This window comes from Heptranchias perlo, chromosome 36, assembly GCF_035084215.1.
Source record: "Heptranchias perlo isolate sHepPer1 chromosome 36, sHepPer1.hap1, whole genome shotgun sequence".
Taxonomy (NCBI): Eukaryota; Metazoa; Chordata; class Chondrichthyes; order Hexanchiformes; family Hexanchidae; genus Heptranchias; species Heptranchias perlo.
In genome coordinates this window covers 189663-207667 of record NC_090360.1, presented here as the reverse complement: position 1 = coordinate 207667, position 18005 = coordinate 189663, and the positions used below count along the sequence as shown (strand labels likewise).

The 18005-nt window shown below is 43.7% G+C and overlaps 1 protein-coding gene across 1 annotated transcript in view; it reads right to left on the bottom strand.

The window, feature by feature from the left end:
• LOC137303908 (pro-neuregulin-3, membrane-bound isoform-like) overlaps positions 1-18005 on the bottom strand; it is a 578922-nt gene that overhangs the window by 533749 nt on the left and 27168 nt on the right. The window contains exon 5 of the mRNA XM_067972321.1: positions 10543-11160. Coding sequence (XP_067828422.1) covers positions 10543-11160 — 618 coding nt within the window. The remainder of the gene's footprint in view (positions 1-10542; positions 11161-18005) is intronic.

Here is an 18005-nt window from a genome sequence, read left to right as displayed (position 1 = left end):
AGACAGAGAGGTGTTACCTACAGGGCCACCGCATATACAAACAACCAAAAAAAAAACCCAAAAAAAGAGAGAGAGAGGCAGAAACATAGAAACATCCGGAAGGAAGAGAAAGACAGCAAATGACCCGTTATATTAAAAACAGATAACATTTGTTCGCTGGTGGGGTTACGTGTAGCGTGACATGAACCCAAGATCCCGGTTGAGTCTGTCCTCATGGGTGCGGAACTTGGCTATCAATTTCTGCTCGACGATTTTGCGTTGTCGTGTATCTCGAAGGCTGCCTTGGAGTACGCTTACCCGAAGGTCGGTGGCTGAATGTCCTTGACTGCTGAAGTGTTCCCCGACTGGGAGGGAACCCTCCTGTCTGGCGATTGTTGCGCTCTGTCCGTTCATCCGTTGTCACAGCGTCTGCATGGTCTCGCCAATGTACCATGCTCTGGGGCATCCTTTCCTGCAACGTATGAGGTAGACAACGTTGGCCGAGTCACAGGAGTATGAACCATGTACCTGGTGGGTGGTGTCCTCTTGTGTGATGGTGGTATCTGTGTCGATACCACACGAGAGGACACCACCCACCAGGTGCAGGAAAGGATGCCCCAGAGCATGGTACATTGGTGAGACCATGCAGACGCTGCGACAACGGATGAACGGACACCGCGTAACAATCGCCAGACAGGAGGGTTCCCTCCCAGTCGGGGAACACTTCAGCAGTCAAGGACATTCAGCCACCGACCTTCGGGTAAGCGTACTCCAAGGCGGCCTTCGAGACACACAACAACGCAAAATCGTCCAGCAGAAATTGATAGCCAAGTTCCGCACCCATGAGGACGGCCTCAACTGGGATCTTGGGTTCATGTCACGCTACACGTAACCCCACCAGCGAACAAAAGTTATCTGTTTTTAATATAACGGGTCATTTGCTGTCTTTCTCTTCCTTCCGGATGTTTCTATGATTCTGCCTCTCTCTCTCTTTTTTTTTGGTTGTTTGTATATGCGGTGGCCCTGTAGGTAACACCTCTCTGTCTGAACACTTTGATTGCCTTGGCAACGGGCAGTTGGAAAGACTATCTATAATCACCAGGTATTGTTCTGTGATTTATAAATGTGAAAGGTTCGAGGATTTCCTTTCCACATTCACCTGAGGAAGGAGGAAGCCTCCGAAAGCTTGTGATTTTCAAATAAAATTGTTGGACTATAACTTGGTGTTGTAAAATTGTTTACAATTGTCAACCCCAGTCCATCACCGGCATCTCCACATCAATATACACAGGTATAGCATCTGTCTCCATATGTAATGCGATAGAATCAGCCTCAATATATACTGGAATTGAATCAACTTCCATATACACTGGCATAGAATGAGCCTCAATATACACTGGGATAGACTCAACCTCGATCTACCCTGGGATGGAATCAGGCTTCATGTACACTGGGATAGAATCAACCTCAATATACACTGGCATAGAATCAGCCTCAATATACAATGGTCTGGAATATATACAGAGATTTCCAGCATCCGCAGTATTTTGCTTTTGATTCCATATAAATTGGGATAGAATCAGTCTCCGCATACACTGGGATAGAATCAGCTTCAATATACAATGGGATAGATTCAGACTCAATATATACTGGGCTAGAATCAACTTCCATATATACTGGGATACAATCAGCCTCCATATACACTGGTATCGAATCATCCTTCATATACTCTGCGATAGAATCAGCGTAAATATATACTGGGATAGAATCAACTTCCATATACAGTGGGATAGAATCAATTTCCATATACACTGGGATAGAATCAGCCTCCATATACACTGGGATAGAAACAGCCTCCATATACACTGGGATAGAAACAGCCTCCATATGCTCTGGTATAGAATCATCCTCTATATGCACTGTGATAGAGTCGGCCTCATTATACGCTTGGATAGAATCAGCCCCCACATAAACTGGGATAGATTCAGCCTCAATATATACTGGAATATCATCAGCCTCAGTATAAACAGGTATAGAATCAGCCTCAATATACACTGAGATAGAATAGACTCCATATACACTGGGATAGAATCAGTCTTGATCTACACTGGGAAAGAATCAGGTTTCATAAACACTGGGATAGAATCAGCCTCACTATAAACTGATATAGAATCTGCCTCCATATATACTGCGATGGAATTAGCCTCAATATATACTGTGATAAAATCAACTTCCACATACACTGGGATAGAATCAGCCTCAATGTACACTGGGAAGGAATCAGGCTCCAGAAACACTGAGACCGAAACAACCTCAATATACACTAGGATAGAATAAGCCTCCATATGCACTGGGATAGAATCTGACTCCATATACACTAGCATAGTGTTGGCCTTGATCTGCACTGGGAAAGAATCACGCCCCATATACACTGGGATAGAATCAGCCTTGATCTACACTGGTATAGAATCAGACTCCGTATACACTGGCCTAGAATATACAGTGGGATAGAATCAGCCTCAGTACCTACTGGGATAGAATCAGTCTCCATGTACACTGGGATAGAATCAGTTTCCATATACACTTGGATTCAATCAGCCTCCTTATACACTGGCCTGGAATGAACACAGAGATAGAATCAGCCTCAATATGCCTTAGGATAGTAACAGACTCCATATACACTGGGGTAGAATCAGCCAGCATATACACTGGGATACAATCAGCCAGCATATAAACTGGGATAGAATCAGCCTACATATACAATGGGATAGAACACACACTAGGTTAGAATCAGCCTCAATATACACTGGGTTAGAATCAGCCTCAGTATACTTTGCAACAGAATCTGCCACAATACACACAGGGATAGAATCAGACTCCATATAGACTGGGATAGAATGAGCTTCAATATACACTGGAATATAATCAGCCTCAATATACACAAGCATAGAATCATCATCCACATACACTGGGATAGAATCAGCCTGACTATACACTGAGATGGAATTAGGCTTCAAATACACTGAGATAGAATCAGCCTCAATATACACTTGGATGGAATCAGTCTCAATATATACTAGAATAGAATCAACCTGCATATAAACTGGGATAGAATCAGCCTCCATATACACTGGGAAATAACCAGGCTCCATATACGAAAGGATAGAATCAGTCTCCATATACACTGGGATAGAATCAGCCTCCATATACACTGGCCTAGAATTTACACAGGGATAGAATCAGCCTCCATATACACTGGGATAGAATCAGCCTGCATATGCACTGGGACAGAACATGCACGAGGATAGAAGCAGCCTCAATATACACTCGGCGAGAATCAACCTGAATGTACATTGGGTTAGAATCAGCCTCAATATACATTGCGATTGAATCAGCCTCAATATACATTGCGATTGAATCAGCCTCAATATACACTGGTCTGGAATATACACAGCAATAGAATCAGCAGCAATACGCCCTGGGATAGAATCAGACTCCATATAGACTGGGATAGAATGAACCTCAATATACACTGGGATAGAATCAGCTTCAATGTATACTGGGATAGAATCAGACTCCATACACACTGGGATAGAATGAACCTCAATATACACTGGGATAGAATCAGCTTCAATGTACACTGGGAAGCAATCAGGCTCCAGAAACACTGAGACCGAATCAACCTCAATATACACTAGGATAGAATAAGCCTCCATATACACTGGGATAGAATCAGACTCCATATACACTGGGATAGAATCAGCCTCGATCTACACTGCAATAGAATCAGCCTCTGTATATATTGGCCAAGAATATACACAGGGATAGAATCAGCTTTAATATACAATGGGCTACAAGCAGCATCAAAAAATGCTCGGATAGAAGCAGCCTCAATATGCACTGGTATAGAATCAGCCTCCATCTACACTGCGATAGGGTCAACCTCAATATATACTGGGATGGATTCAGCCTCAATATACATTGGGATTTAATCAGCCTCCATTTACACTGGGATAGAATCAGCCTCAATATACACTGGGATAGAATCAGCCTCAATATACACTGGGATAGAATCAGCCTCAATATACACTGGGATAGAATTAGACTCCATATACACTGATATAGAATCAGCCTCCATCTATACTACGATGGAATCAGCCTCAATATGTACTGGGATAGAATCAACTTCCACACACACTGGGATAGAATCAGCCTCAGTACCTGCTGGGGTAGAATCAGACTCCATATACACTGGGATAGAATCAGTTTCCACTAGGATAGAATCAATCTCTGTAAGCACTGGGATAGAATCAGCCTCAGTATACACTGCGATAGATTCAGGCTCCATATACACTTGAATTCAATCAGCCTCCTTATACACTGGCCTGGAATATACACAGAGATAGAATCAGCCTCAATACATCTTAGGATAGTAACAGACTCCATATACACTGGGATAGAATCAGCCAGCATATACACTGGGATAGAAGCAGCCTCAATATACACCCAAATAGAAGCTGCCTCAATATACACTGGGATAGAATTAGCCTCCATATCCACTGGGATAGATTCAGCCTCCATATCCACTGGGATAGATTCAGCCTCCAGATACCCTGGGATAGAATCAGCCTCCATATACACTGTAATAAAATCAGTTCTCAATATATACTAGGATAGAATCAACTTCCATATACACGGGGATAGAATCAGCTTCAATATACACTAGGACAGAATCAGCCTCCATATACATGGGATAGAATCAGCCTCACTATAAACTGGGATAGAATCAGCGTTGATCTACTCTGGGAAAGAATCAGGCTCCATATACACTGGGAAAGAATCAAGCTCCATATACACTGGGATAGAATATACACAGGGATAGAATCAGCCTCAGTACACCTTGGGATAGAATCAGTCTCCATATACACTGGGATATAATCAGCCTCGATCTTCTACCAAACACATCTTACCCTCCCCTCCCCTTTCAGTATTCCAAAGGGACTGCTCCCTCCGCGTCACCCTGGTCCACCCTTCCATCACCCCCAACACCCGCTCTCCTCCAAAACCGCACCTTCCCATACAAACGCAGGAGATGCAACACCTGCCCTTTCACCTCCTCCCTTCCCACCGTCCAGGGCCCCAAACACTCCTTCCAGGTGCTTCTTCGACAGCACCTCCCATACCCGCAACCTCTACCACCTAGAAGGGCAAGGGCAGCAGGCACATGGGAACAACACCACCTGCACGTTCCCCTCCAAGTCACACACCATCCCGACTTGGAAACATATCGCCGTTCCTTCATCGTCGCTGGGTCAAAATCCTGGAACTCCCTTCCTAACAGCACACGGACTGCAGCGGTTCAAGAAGGCGGCTCACCACCACCTTCTCAAGGGCAATTAGGGATGGGCAATAAATGCTGGCCTCACCAGTGACGCCCACATCCCATGAACGAATATTAAAAAATTAGCGGTTTACTTGTACTTCTTTCAAATTAGTATACTGTATTCGCTGCTCACAATGCGGTCTCCTCTACATTGGGGAGACCAAACGGAGATTGGTTGATCACTTTGCTGAACACCTCTGCTCAGTCCGCAAGCATGACCCTGACCTGGTCGCTTGCCATTTTAATTACCCATCCCACTCCCACCCTGACCTCTCTGTCCTCGGCCTCTTACACTGTTCCAATGAAGCTCAATAGAAGCTCAAGGAACAGCACTTCATCTTATGTTTCGGCAATTTACAGCCTTCTGGACTCAACATTGATTTCAATAACTTCAGACCACAACCACTGCTCCCAATTTTTTTTGTTGGACTGCAGCTGCTGGTAATGGCTCTGCTGTTACCATTTAAAACTTGTAAACAATTTTACAACACCAAGTTATAGTCCAGCAATTTTATTTGAAATTCACAAGCTTTCGGAGGCTTCCTCCTTCCTCAGGTGAATTCACCTGAGGAAGGAGGAAGCCTCCGAAAGCTTGTGAATTTCAAATAAAATTGCTGGACTATAACTTGGTGTTGTAAAATTGTTTACAATTGTCAACCCCAGTCCATCACCGGCATCTCCACATCATGTTACCATTTACACCTCCTCTGGACCCATCTTTTGTTTCTTAACTTGTCCCATTCCCACCTTCCTTGCCGTGCACCATCATCCCTTTTGTCATTTAATCACTCCTGCCCTCTATCCTATCACAGACCTTCCCTTTTGTTCTTTCCTCCCCTCCCCTCCCTCTCCTCCTTTTCCTGGCTCTGTACTTGCTGAAAAACTGTTTAATCTTCAACTTCTTCCAGTTCTGACGAAAGGTCTTCGACCTGAAACGTTAACTCTGTTTCTTTCTCCACAGATGCTGCCTCACTTGCTGACCTTCTCCAGCATTTTCTGTTTATATTCCATATACACTGGGATAGAATCAGCCTCAATATGCCCTGAGATAGAACCAGTCTCTGTAAATACTGGGATAGTATCAGTCTCACTATATACTGGGATAGAATCAGATTCCATAGACACTGGGATAGATTCAGCCTCGAGCTACACTGGGATAAAATCAGCCTCGATATATACCAGCATATAATATATACACAGTGATAGAAACTGCCTCGATATACGCTGGGATAGAATCAGCCTCAATATAGATTGGGATAGAATCAGCCTCAATCTACATTGGAATAGAATATAAACAGAGATAGAAACAATCTTGTAATACACAGGGTAGAATCAACCATAATATACACAGGGATAGAATATACACTGGGATAGAATCAAACTCCATATAGACTGGGATAGAATCAGCCACAATCTACACTGGGCTAGAATCAGGCTCCATATAAACTGGGATACAATCAGGCTCAGTATACACAGGGATAGAATCAGCCTCAATATACCCTGTGATAGGATCAGCCTCAATATACATTGGGATAGAATAGGCATAAATATACACTGGGTAGACTCAGCCTCAATATACACTGGGATAGAAGCAGCCTTGATCTTCACTGGGATACAATCAGCCTCAATATACACTGTGATAGGATCAGCCTCAATATACACCGGGATAGAATAGGCCTTAATATACACTGGGTAGAATCAGCCTCAATATATACTCAGATAGAATCTGCTTCCGTATACACTAGGATAGAATCAGCCTCTATATACACTGGGGTAGAATCAGCCTTGATCTACACTGGGATAGAATCACACTCCATATATATTGGCCTAGAATATACACTGGGATAGAATCAGGCTCTGTATACACTGGGATAAAATCAGTCTCAATATACACTGGGATAGAATTAGCCTCCAGATACACTAGGATAGAATCAGCCTTGATCTACACTGGGATAGAATCAGACTCCATATACACTGGGATAGAATCAGTCTTGATCTACACTGGGATAGAATCAGACTCCATATACACTGGGATAGAATCAGTCTTTGTAAACACTGGGATAGAATCATACTCCCCATTGACAGGAATAGAATCAGCCTCGATATATACAGGAATAGAATCGGCATTGATATGCACAGGGATAGAATATACATTGGGATAGAATCAGCCTCAATATACACTGGGATAGATCTGGCATCGATATACACAGGAGTAGAATCAGCCTAAATAGACACTGGGATAGAATCAGGCTCCATATACACTGGCCTTGAATATACACAGGGATAGAATCAGCGTAAATATAGACTGTGATGGAATCAGCCTCAATATAAACAGGGATAGAATTGGCATTGATGTACACAGGGATAGCATATACACCTGGATAGAATCAGCCTTGACTAAACAAGGATAGATTTGGCATCGATATACACATGCATAGAATCGACTATGATATACACAGTCTCAATATATACTAGAATAGAATCAACCTGCATATAAACTGGGATAGAATCAGCCTCCATATACACTGGGATAGAATCAGATTCCATATACACTGGGAAATAACCAGGCTCCATATACGAAAGGATAGAATCAGTCTCCATATACACTGGGATAGAATCAGCCTCCATATACACTGGCCTAGAATTTACACAGGGATAGAATCAGCCTCCATATACACAGGAATAGAATCAGCTTCAATATACACAGGAATAGAATCAGCTTCAATATACACAGGGATAGAATATACACTGGGATAGAAGCAGCCTCCATGTAAACTGGGATAGAATCAACCACCATACATATGGGGATAGATTCGGCCTTACACTGGGATAGGATCAGCATCAATATACACAAGAACAGAATATACACAGTGATAGAATCAGCCTCCATATACCCTTGGATAAAATCAGACTCCATAAACACTGGGATAAAATCAGCCTCGGTATACACAGGGACAGAATCAGCCTCAAAATACACAGGGAATGAATCAACCTCGAAATACACGGGGATAGATTCAGCATCGATATACACAGCGATAGATTCAGCATCGATATACACAGGATAGAATCAGCTTCAATACACACAGCGATAGATTCAGCATCAATATACACAGGATAGAATCAGCAACGATATACACCAGACTAGAATCAGCTTCAATATACACACTGATAAAATCAGCTTCAATATACACAGGGATAGATTCGGCTTTGATGTACACGGGGATAGAATCAGCTTCAATATACACAGGATAGAATCAGTCTCAATATAGAATGGGGTAGAAGCAGCCTCAATATACTCTAGAAAATAATTAACCTCGATCTGCACTTGGCTAGATTATACACAGGAATAGAATCAGCCTCAATATACACTGGGCTAGAATATACACAAGGATAAAATCAGCCTCGATACACAGAGGGATAGAATCAGGATCAACATACACAGAATAGAATCAGCCTCGATATACACAGGGATAGAATCAGCCTCGATATTCACTGGGATAGAATCAGCCTCCATATACACTAGGATAGAATCAGCCTCAATATACACAGGGATAGGCTCGGCCTCAATATACATAGGGATAGCATATATGCAGGGATTGAATCAACCTCGATAGACACAGGGATAGAATCAGCTTCGATATACACAGGATAGAATTGGACTGCATATATATTGGGATGGAATCAGACAAAATATACATTGGGTCTGAATCAGACTCATTATACAATGGGATAAAATCGGTCTCCATATACACTGGGATAGAAACAGCCTCGATATACACTGGGATAGAATCAGCTTCGATATACACAAGACAGAGGGATAGAATATACACAGGGATAGAATCAACCTCGATACACACAGGGATAGAATCAGCTTCGATATACACAGGAATGGAATCAGCCTCAATATACAGAGGGATAGAATCGGCCTCAATGTACACAGAGATAGAACCAACCTCGCTCTACACTGGGATAGAATCAGCCTCCATATACAATGGCATAGAATCAGCCTTAATTATAGACTGGGCTAGAATCCGCCTCCATATACACAGGATAGAATCGAACTCCATATACATTGGGATGGACTCAGCCAAAATATACACTGGGACAGAATCAGACTCATTATACAATGGGATTGAATTGGTCTCCATATACACTGGGATAGAAACAGCCTCCATATACACTAGGAAAGAATCAGCTTCCATATAAACTGGGGTAGAATCAGTCTCTGTATTCACTGGGATAGAATCAGACTCCATAAACACCAGGATAGAATCAGCCTCAATATACACAGGGATAGAATCAGCCTCAATATACACAGGGATAGAATCAGCCTCAGTATACACAGGGATAGAATCAGCCTCAGTATACACAGGGATAGAATCAGCCTCAGTATACAGAGATAGAATCAGCCTCAGTATACACAGGGATAGAATCAGCCTCAGTATACACAGGGATAGAATCAGCCTCAGTATACACAGGGATAGAATCAGCCTCAGTATACACAGGGATAGAATCAACCTCGATAGACACAGGGATAGAGGATCAGCCTCTATATAAACAGAGAGAGAATCGGTATCAATATTCAGGGGATAGAATCAGCCTCAACATACACAGTGATAGAATCAGCCTAGATATACACAGGGGTAGAATCTGCCTCAATATACACAGGGGTAGAATTAGCTTCAATATACTTAGGGATTGAATCAGTCTCCATATACACTGGGATAGAATCAGTCTCAGTTGAAACAAGGATAGAATCAGCCTCAATATACACAGGGATAGATAGATTCAGCTTTAGTATATGAGCTGGGATAGAAAATTTCTGCTATATATAGATGCATATATCTACATATACCACAGTCACCTTTCTCATTTGAAAACAGATGGGGCTGATGAGAATAAAATGATATTATTGCATGTCACTAGAAAGGAGACCACAGTCAACATTCATTTATTTAAACGTTGAAATGTTAGATGTATTGTGAGTTTGCTGGTTTTGATTGTTTGATATTGATTCTCGAAAGCTGGTAGCCTCCAAGTAATAATGATTGCAAATGTTAAATCTCTATTCACTGAACAATGCAACACACACACACACACACACACACACACAAACAATCACAGAGCTGGCAGCTCTGTCAACCCAGCATTTCCAGAGTAATGAAATCCGGTTTACTTACGAAATTTGGGTACGAGGACAGAATGGATGTCGGTGGTGGATTCCCCCGATTTCGATTGTGTCCAGGACGGTGTGGAGTCATGCAGGAAGAATTTGCTTGAAGAGGTAGAAAAGGGCACATGCGAGACAGTAGGGGTGAGGCGAAAAGGTAACGTTCCAGGCGCTGTGGAGGTGAGGGGACCTCCTGGAGTACTGGTAGGAGGAGGGGGGCTGCGGCGAGCAGTGGTTGAGCGGAGTGTACCCTGGGTAGTAACCCTGGCAGTGATCGGCATTGTGCCCCGGGTGCTGAGGGTAATCGTGCTGAACGAGGGATTTGTTCCAGTGTACATGGTAGTGGTCTCTGCAGGCTTGGGGAAGGAGCTTGGTTTCGAGAGGAAGATAGGGTCCTGCCCAATGCGATTAGATTCCAAGTGATCCGGTGGCACATATTCCTTGACTGAACCAACAACAATCCACCTGAGCAGCATCAGACTGAGCCCCAGCCCAATGAACCCAATCAGAAGAGGAACAACGCAGAGCCAGGTCTGCTGGCGACGCCACACAATACAACCACTACAATGTAATTCCCTGGATGGCGGAGAGCTCTCCTGCTCCTCTGTTGGATTAGCACCTTCCGAATCTCCAGAAACAACAGGAAAAACAGGTGGAGCTGAAGAGATACCTCCCTCACTCATCCTGTAGAGAATGCCAAGCCCTCAAGTCCACAGACAGACATCAGGAACACATAACTGAGGGATCAAAGAATCCTAAAGACAGACAGCAATTGCATTTAGAAGAAAATACTCTTTTCTGTCAGTAGCAGAGTCAGTTGGTCATAGAATATTCATCTACCCAAAAGAAGCCTTCTTGGCGACACTGGGTGAGGTGCTGAGTCAGCTGCAGCACAATGCACATCCCCTCTCTGCCTTTACAGCGACTCGCCTCTCTCCATTCTTGTTTTTTCCTCACAGACTCTCCAGGACCACAGCACACGTTCCAGGCTTGACACAAAGCATCTTCAAAGCTGGATAGAGCTCGGACATTCCAGTGTGCAGACCCACACACGCACACACTCATGCACACACACAGTCCTCGGCTTCTTTCACACTCGATGCGAGGAGCATCCGACTCCTGCCCGTCAGAAGCAGCAGAGCAGCATAATGCACCTGTTAATCTCCAGTCGGTATCCAACCCTTGGCCAGCACTTAAGGACACAAGCCAATCCGCTTGCTGGGAGGAAGTACTGGTTGCAGCAGGCAACGCAACAGCAGCAGTACTGCCAGACAATGAATGCTGAGAACAAGCATTTCCTTCAACAAAAAAAACACTTCTTCGACAAAAAATGTCTCCCAGCTGCAAGGTCTTTGACACAGAAAAGAAAAATGCAAAATAGAATAATGTCTATTGAGAGGAAGGTAGGGTGAATTAAAAAAATCATGGGCACCTCCCACTAAGCTGATGCAGAAATGGAGGCAGACTGTTTCACAGCATAAATAAATGATCCTTTCCCAATTCCCCCAGGAGTTCCGGGCTGACTGCTTTCATGTTTTTTTTTCTTGCAACGCTGGTATGAGTTGGAGAATGTTAATTCTACTGCTGTCCAGTGTGAGCATTAGAAAACATTTTAATAAACCACAGCAGAAAAAAACAGCTGAAGGGTTGTTTGCAGTCGCTGTCTGCATGAAAGGGGATGTGGATAGAGAGAGGGTGAGAAACCTTTTCATTTACTCTCTTGTTACGATTAAGAGGCAGAACTCAGTGACAGAGGAATCGTCCTGAAGCCATGCTGTGTATCTGCATCGCATCTCACAGAGTCAAGGACACAGAGAAAAGGAAGGTGGGTCCTAAGGAGCTCCAAGCAGCACAGTGCCAGCATTTAACCAAAGCAATTCCAAGCTGCTTCCTCCATCAACCTGCCCAGCTTCCTTTTCCAATCAATCAATTTAAAATAACTGTTCATTTATTGATTGATTGATTGGAAAAGGAAGCTGGGCTTGTGCTGGGCAGGTTGATGGAGGAAGCAGCTTGGAATTGCTTTGGTTAATTTTTAATCTGAAACCAATGATCTTTACACTGAAACATAATCAAACACAAATACCCACCAAACTGAGAGCTGAGGTGCACCCTCCCTGGGCAGTGAAACACAATCAACTCGAATGACTTCTAATCTATAAAAAATAAAGGGTACCCGGGAGTGAGTTACAGGTTAGAATCTAATCGAGGGGTTCGGGTGGGTTTATATATGGAACAGATACCCAGGAGTGAGTTACAGGTTAGAATCTAATCGAGGGGTTCGGGTGGGTTTATATATAGAACAGATACCCAGGAGTGAGTTACAGGCTGGAATCTAATCGAGGGGTTCATATATAGAATAACAGATACCCGGGAGTGAGTTACAGGCTGGAATCTAATTGAGGGATTCGGGGGGTTTATATATAGAATAACAGATACCCAGGAGTGAGTTACAGGCTGGAATCTAATCGAGGGGTTCATATATAGAATAACAGATATCCGGGAGTGAGTTACAGGCTGGAATCTAATCGAGGGGTTCAGGAGGTTTATATATAGAATAACAGATACCTGGGAGTGAGTTACAGGCTGGAATCTAATCAAAGAGAAAGATTTGTTTCTATTGTTCTGGCATTATATCCCATCAGTTTATTCACTTTTTTCGGCTGTTTCTCCTCATTGTCGGGACACTGAGAAAGTGATAAGTCTACTAACAATCCCAGGTCACCTCTCAGTCTCCCCATGCACATACCTGCTCGAGTTCTTCAGAGCAACCATTTTCAGCTGTTTCATCAATAACTTTCCTTCCATCCTATGTTTAGGAGTGAGGCTATTTGCTGACTCCTCCGATAATGAAGCAGCCCATGGAAGCCTACAACAACAACTGGCATTTGTATTCTGCCTTTAACGTAGTAAAACATCCCAAGGCTTCACAGAAGCAATTATCAAACAAAATTTGACACCAAGCTACATAAGGAGATAGTAAGACAGGTGACCAAAAGCTTGGTCAAATAGGTAGGTTTTAAGAAGTGCCTTAATGGAGGAGAGAGGTGGTGAGCTTTAGGGAGGGAAGGAATTAGAGTCCAGGCAGCTGAAGGCATAGCCGCCAATGGTGGAACAATGAAAATTGGGGATGTGCAAGAGGCCAGAATTGGAGGAGTGCAGAGATCTCGAAGGGTTGTAGGGCTGGAGGAGGTTACAGAGATAGGGAGGGGCGAGGCCATGGAGGGATTTGAAAACAAGATGAGAATTAGGATACGGGCAGCAGAGTTTTGGATGTGCTCAAGTCCAGAAAAATGAGTTGCCTTGAATTTACACTGGTGAAACAGAAATCACCGAAGGCAGCTTGGAACTTTGGCACTGAGTATGCTCGTGATCAGCGTAGTTTTATGCGGTTGGCTTTCCCAAGGTCCAGAGTGCAACTGGTGGCACACACATTGTTTTGAGAGCTCCTATAGTCAACCCCCTCAACAGGAAGGATTTCCAGTCCCTGAATGTGACAAAATACAAAAGATCCTACAAGTCAAGCTGAGATCTGTTGGAAGATGTCATGTCAAAAATCAACCCTTCTGAGTTCTTCAATCACAAAATCATGGATGTTGAGTCCGATCCCCTGCTCCTGGGTATAATTATCCCACTAAACTTTGCACAAACAGCAGCTGAGGAACGCTACAACAAGTCACATTCCTCCATCAGAGTGCACATCGAAAGGACCACCCAGGTCTTAGAGGAGCACTTTTGCTGCCTCGACTGGTCAAGAGGGGCTCTGCAGTGCGCACCAGCCCATGCATAGTTGTAGCCTGCGGTGCCATACACAAAACCCTGCACTAGGACGTTGCTGCTTTGGCGCAGAACTCTATGGTGGAGAGTGTCACTCAGAGGCCTCCTCATTAACTGCTGTAAACAGCATCAGAATACAGCTGCTCACTGAAAACTTCTCTTCTATTTAATACAGTCTACTTCTCTCCCCACCTTCAAATAAAGGACAAAATAAGTTCACAATTTCCTATCTGATTCTAACCTCCATGAATAACACAGAATCATAGAATCTTACAGCAAAGAAGGAGGCCATTCAGCCCATCGTGCCTGCACCAGCACTTTGAAAAAAGCTATCCAATTAGTCCCACTCCCCTGCTCTTTCGCCATAGCCCTGCAATTTCCTCCTCTTCAGGTATTTATCCAATTCCCCTTTGAAAGTTACTATTGAATTTGCCTCCACCACACTTTCAGGCAGCACATTCCAAATAACTCGCTGCGTAAAAAAATTCTCTTCATCTCTCCTCTGATTCTTTGGCCAATTACCTTAAATCCGTGTCCTTTGGTTACCAACCCTTCTGCCACTGGAAATGGTTTCTCCTTATTTACTCTATCAAAACCCTTCATGATTTTGAACACCTCTTTCAAATCTCCCCTTAATCTGCTCTGCTCTAAGGAGAACAACCCCAACTTCTCCAATCTACCCGTGTAACTGAAGTCCCTCATCCCTGGTACCATTCTACTAAATCTCCTCTTTTTTTTTATTCGTTCACGGGATGTGGGCGTCGCTGGTGAGGCCAGCATTTATTGCCCATCCCTAATTACCCTTGAGAAGGTGGCGGTGAGCCGCCGTCTTGAACCGCTGCAGTCCGTGTGGTGACGGTTCTCTCACAGTGCTGTTAGGAAGGGAGTTCCAGGATTTTGACCCAGCGACGATGAAGGAACGGCGATATATTTCCAAGTCGGGATGGTGTGTGACTTGGAGGGGAACGTGCAGGTGCTGTTGTTCCCATGTACCTGCTGCTCTTGTCCTTCTAGGTGGTAGAGGTCGCGAGTTTGAGAGGTGATGTCGAAGAAGCCTTGGCGAATTGCTGCAGTGCATCCTGTGGATGGTACACACTGTAGCCACGGTGTGCCGGTGGTGAAGGGAGTGAATGTTTAGGGTGGTGGATGGGGTGCCAATCAAGCGGGCTGCTTTGTCCTGGATGGTGTCGAGCTTCTTGAGTGTTGTTGGAGCTGCACTCATCCAGGCAAGTGCAGAGTATTCCATCACACTCCTGACTTGTGCCTTGTAGATGGTGGAAAGGCTTTGGGGAGTCAGGAGGTGAGTCACTCGCCGCAGAATACCCAGCCTCTGACCTGCTCTTGGATCCACAGTATTTATATGGTTGGTCCAGTTAAGTTTCTGGTCAATGGTGACCCCCAGGATGTTGATGGTGGGGGATTCGGCGATGGTAATGCCATTGAATGTCAAGGGGAGGTGGTTAGACTCTCTCTCTTGTTGGAGATGGTCATTGCCTGGCACTTATCTGGCATGAATGTTACTTGCCACTTATCAGCCCAAGCCTGGATGTTGTCCAGGTCTTGCTGCATGCGAGAGTACCCTCTCTAAGGCTTTGACATCCTTCCTAAAGAGTGGTGCCCAGAATTAAACACAATGCTCCAGCTCAGGCCTAACCAGTGATTTATAAATGTTTAGCATAACTTTCTTGCTTTTGTACTCTATGTCTCTATATATAAAGCCTTTTTAACAGCCTTCTCAACTTGTCCTGCCACCTTCAAAGACTTTTGTACATACACCCCCAGGTTTCCCTATTCCTGCATCTGCTTTAAAATTTCACCATTTAGTTTATATTGCCTTTCATTTTTCTTTGCAAAATGCATCACTTCACACTTCTCTGCATTAAATTTCATCTGCCCATTTCACCAGACTGTCTATGTCCTCCTGAAGTCTGTTACTATCCTCCTCACTATTTACTACATTTCTGAGTTTCGTGTCATCTGCAAACTTTGAAATTATACTCTGCATACCCAAGCCCAGGTCATTAATATATATCAAAAAGAGCAGTGGTCCTTAAACCAACCCCTGCAGGAACATCACTGTATACTTCCCTCCAGTCTGAAAAAACAACTGTTCACCACTACTCTCTGCTTTCTGTCCCTTTGCCATTTTTCTATCCATGCTGCCACTGCCCCTTTAATCCCACGGACTTCAATTTTGCTAACAAGTCTATTATTTGGTACTTTATCATATGCCTTTTGAAAGCCCATATAAACAACATCAACTGGACTACCCTCATCAACCCTCTCCGTTACTTCATTAAAGAACTCAATCAAGTTAGTCAAACACAATTTGCCTTTAACAAATCTATGCTGGCTGTCATTTATTAGCCCATATTTTTCCAAGTGACAATTAATTTTGTCCCAGGTTATTATCTCTAAAAGTTTCGCCACCACCAACATTAGGCTGACAGGATTAGGCGCATTCAAGAAACACAAAAAGTTAGCATGAGGGTACATCAAGCAATTAGGACAGCAAATGGCATTTTGGCCTTTATTGCAAGGGGGTTAGAGTGCAAGAGTAAGGAAGTCTTACTACGATTGTACAAGGCTTTAGTGAGGCCTCACCTGGGGTACTGTGTACAGTTTTGGTTTCCTTATCTAAGGGAGGGCATATTTGCCTTAGAGGTGGTGCAACAAGGTTCATTAGATTGATTCCTGAGATGAGAGGGTTGTCCTATGAGGAGAGATTGAGTAGAATAGGCCCATACTCTCTAGGGTTTAGAAGAATGAGAGGTGACCTCATCGAAACATATAAGATTCTGAGGGGGCTTGACAGGGTAGATGCTGAGAGGTTGTTTCCCCTGGCTGGAGAGTCTAGAAGTAGGGAACATAGTCTCAGGATAAGGGGTCGGCCATTTAGGACTGAGATAAGGAGGAATTTCTTCACTCAGAGGGTTGAGCATCTTTGTAATTCTCTACCCTAGAGGGCTATTGATGCTGAGTCGTTGAATATATTCAAGGCTGAGATCGATAGATTTTTGGACTCTAGGGGAATCAAGGGGTATGGGGATTGGGCGGGAAAGTGGAGTTGAGGTCGAAGATCAACCATGACCTTATTTAACGGCGGAGCAGGCTCGAGGGGCCTTATGGCCTATTCCTGCTTCTATTTCTTATGTCCTTATGTTCTTATGGTCTTAGGCCTGTAGTTACCTGGTTTGTCACTCCCCCTTTTTTGAAAAAAGGGTGTACTATTTGCAACCCTCCAGTCCTCTGGCACCATTCTCATATCTGGGTGACTTTTTTTTACTTTGAGCACTGCCAACCTTCTCTATCTATTTTTATCCTATCCAATTTCTGTATCATCTCCTCCTTTATGGTGTCATTGGCAGCATCCTCTTAGTTTGTGAAGACAGATGCAAAATACTCATTTAGTACCTCAACCATGCCCTCTGCCTCCACTAGAAGATCTCCTTTTTGATCCCTAATCGGCTCCACCTTTCCTTTGACTATCCTTTTCCTAGTTATATGTTTATGAAAGGCTTTAATGTTCCCTTTTATGTTACCCGTTCATCTATTCTCATACATTCTCTTTTGAGTGTGTTCAGGACAGTTTTCTGGAACAATATGTTCTTGAACCAACAAGAGAATAGGCCATCTTAGATTTAGTAATTAGTAATGAGCCTGAATTAGTCAATAATCTAACGGTAAGGAAACACC